General features: G+C 40.2%; 1 protein-coding gene across 1 annotated transcript in view; it reads right to left on the reverse strand.

Annotated features, from left to right (window-relative positions):
- Positions 1-2102: 2102 nt before the first annotated feature.
- RFC3 (replication factor C subunit 3) overlaps positions 2103-3630 on the reverse strand; it is a 30511-nt gene continuing 28983 nt past the window's right edge. The window contains exon 8 of the mRNA XM_015567505.1: positions 2103-2391. Within this exon, the coding sequence (XP_015422991.1) occupies positions 2200-2391 (192 nt within the window). The 3' untranslated portion in view covers positions 2103-2199. The remainder of the gene's footprint in view (positions 2392-3630) is intronic.

The raw sequence follows: 3630 nt of genomic DNA on the forward strand, positions 1-3630 counted from the left end.
TATAAAAAAATATCGCAATACATTTTAAAATATGTTATGACTGCCCTGGCCGGTTTGGCTCAGTGCATAGAGCGTCGGCCTGCGGACTGAAGAGTCCCAGGTTCAATTCCAGTCAAGGGCATGTACCTTGGCTGCAGGTGCATTCCCAGTAGGGAATGTGCAGGAGGCAACTGATCGATGTTTCTCTCATCGATGTTTCTATCTCTATCCCTCTCCCTTCTTCTCTGTAACTACCAATTTGTACTATTGGCTCACTGAGAAGATGCACATCTGAGACTTCAATGTCTCTGCCATGCATGGAGATATGGACCAAAAGGAATGAAATGTAACCATTTCATTCTGGCTTTAGCAGATTACCACTGACCTGCTGGCCAGAGGCAGTGACATGCAGCAGGTTTCTTTAGTCATCAACTGACCTTCCACCAACAGGGAAAACTATATCCACAGAATCGGCCGGGGTGGATGTTTTAGCCATAAAGGTGTGGCTTATAATATGGAGACAGAAGACAAGAGGACTCTTCGAGACATCGAGACCTTCTACACCACCTCCATTGAGGAGATACCCCTCAATGTTGCTGACCTCTTCTGAGTGGGGCTGGTCTATCTCATCCCAGTCAGGGTCCTCAGTCCTTGGCAGGCAGAGGAGCAGGAGAGTGGAGGGAAGGGATGACAAGATGCCATTTTTTTTTCTTTTTCTCTTTTTTCCCTTTGAATATATGTCACTTTTTGAGGCAAAGAAGGAACCATGAACAATTTACCCTTTTCTTTGGGGTAGGCTCATGCCCCAGGCACTGTTTCTTCTTCCAAAAAGACTATTCTACTTCCCTAACCTAGTCAACCTCCAAATCCCAGAGACTCCCTGCTCCAGCCAAATTCCTCTGAAAATGACTCAAACGGGCTATAATGTCACTCAACCTCATTTACTGGTCTGTAGGGAGAACCCCTGAGTTAGGTGGCCCAGGGGATTGTCCCCATGTAGGGGGAGCAGGGAAGAAAAAATAGCAGCCATTTTTATATTGTTTTGTATGGTATTTATTGATTCAGGAAACAAAATTTTGAATAAAATTACTTGGAAACAAACAAAAAAAGGTTCCAAAGGACAAGACCAATGACACAATATACACTTGTTTAAAAAGTAACTTCTACAGTAATATAACTTTCCTTCAGAACTACTTGAAGAACTATATTCTTCAAGTCGCAAACACTGAATAAAAACATGCTTATTACTTACTAGTCAATCTAATACCAAATCTGAATCACTGAAATGAAGGTTGGATTTTGCAGTATCAATATTTTCCACACCCATGTTAATTGTATTTCAAAATTAATTCTTATATTTTCTGCAAAAATATAATTCTTGCCCTAACTGGTATGGCTCAGTGTGTAGAGCGTCATCCTATGGACTCAAGGGCCCCAGGTTCAATTCCGGTCAAGGGCATATCCTTGGTTGGTGTGCAGGAGGCAGCTGATCAATGTTTCTCTCTCACTGATGTTTCTCTCTATCCTTTTCCCTCCTGCTCTGTAAAAAAATCAATAAAAATTTATTTAAAAAATATATATGTAATTCTTGGTTGAGGAAAATATGACTAAAGGTAATGACTTACCAAATAGTTATGTACCTGTGGCCAAAAATACTCAACTGGAGGATAGAAAATAATGTCTGCTTTATTTATTAATTTTTTTATTTTTGTTAATCCTCACCTGAGGATATTTTTCCATTGATTTTTAGAGAGTGGAAGGGAGGGGAAGAGACACAGAAATATCAATGTGAGAGAGACACATCAATTGGTTAACGCCTGCATGCACTCAAAGGGGGCCAGGGGTAGAGCTTGCAACAGAGATATGTGACCTTAACCAGAACAGAACCTAAGGCCCTTTAGTTGGCAGGCAGATGCTCTATCCACTGAGCTCAAAGATTAGTGCTAATATTTGTTTTTCTATGTGCAAATTTCCTTCAGCAGGTGAGAGATTAACTGGAAAATGGGAGGATCAACATTGCATACTTGGATAGCAAATTTTTAAAATAAAATCATGGACTCTGAAATTTCTAGTTGTAGAGAGTAATGATTAATGGTTCACAGAGGAATTAAAAAAGGACATGATTAAGTAAAGTTAGTTTATTTTACCTGCAGCTCCTGCAATATAAACTGAATGTAAATGCTGATAGTGAGACATATAAAGAAGAATTACTGGTAAATGTCAAAACATCATGCCTTCCAATCCATCTTCCATGAACTTCTTATAAAGTGCCATAAATTTGGCCACAAATGCTTCCAAGTGATAAATGGCTTTACTACCCAGCTGCAGACGATGTTCATAGTAAGCTGCCATCTGGGCCACTTCTCCTTTCAGTTGTCCATCACAATTATGTAAAAGCTCTGAGAGAAGGCCCTAAAGAAAGATAACTAGTAATTAAAAAATTATTTAAAAAGGATATTAGCCAAACAAGGTTTATTTCTCATTCAAAACAGAAGTAAATCTTAAGTTAAATATGTTGAGAACTACATGATGCATATCCTTCAGGTCTCAAACACTTAATGAAAACATGCTTCAAGTGAAACATGTTCTTTTCTTATGTGTGAAATCCTTAATTTTTTATATTCATCCAAAAGCAAAAAAACAAAGTGTACTTTTCTATAATGTAAAAATGTGGCAATTATTTAGCATAATTCAATACTTAAATGTACAAGGACTCAAAGATATAAGTACAAAGATGCTTATTACAACATTAATTATAATAATCTATATGGCAACCTAAAGTTCCACCAATACAGACCACATTTAAAAAAATACAACTATAATATACAATGGAATCCCATTCATACATTAAAAACAGTAAGGTAGCCCAGCCAGCATAGCTCAGTGGTTGAGAGTTGACCTATGACCCAGGAGATCACGGTTTGATTCCTGGTCAGGGCACATGCCCAGGTTGCGGGCTCAATCCCCAGTGTAGGGCATGCAGGAAGCAGCTGGTCAATGACTCTCTCTTATTATTGATGTTTCTATCACTCCCTCTCCCTTCCTCTCAGAAATCAATAATAAAAATATATTTTAAAAAAAGAGAGTAAGGTAAATATGGACTGTCATGAACCAACACACATTACAATGTTGAATGAGAAACACAGTGCAGAAGACTGTCAAGGTTTGTGAAACTACACACACACACACACACACACACACACACACACACACACACTATGGGCTTACAGACAGTCCTCGGTTATGTCAGACTCAACATACGTCATTTCATGGTTACATCACCATCTTCCATTTATTTATTAAAAAAGTTCAGTCATTTCGACATATGTACATACCAGTGGCCCAGTGCACGAAATTCATGCAGGGGAGAGGGTGTGTTCCTCAGCCTGGCCTGCACCCTCGCCAATTTGGGACCCCTCAAAGGATGTCCTACTGCCAGTTTATAGGGATCAGGCCTAAACCAGCAGTCGGACATCCCTCTCGCAATCCAGGACAACTGGCTCCTAACCGCTCACCTGCCTGTCTGCCTGATCACCACTAACTACTCTGCCTCCCTGCCTGGTTGCACCTAACTGCTCTCCCCTGCCAGCCTGGTCCCACAAACTGCTCTCCCCTGTTGGCCTGGTTGCCCCTAACTGCCTCAGCCTTGGC

Source organism: Myotis davidii, unplaced genomic scaffold (assembly GCF_000327345.1).
Source record: "Myotis davidii unplaced genomic scaffold, ASM32734v1 scaffold1064, whole genome shotgun sequence".
Classification (NCBI taxonomy): domain Eukaryota; kingdom Metazoa; phylum Chordata; class Mammalia; order Chiroptera; family Vespertilionidae; genus Myotis; species Myotis davidii.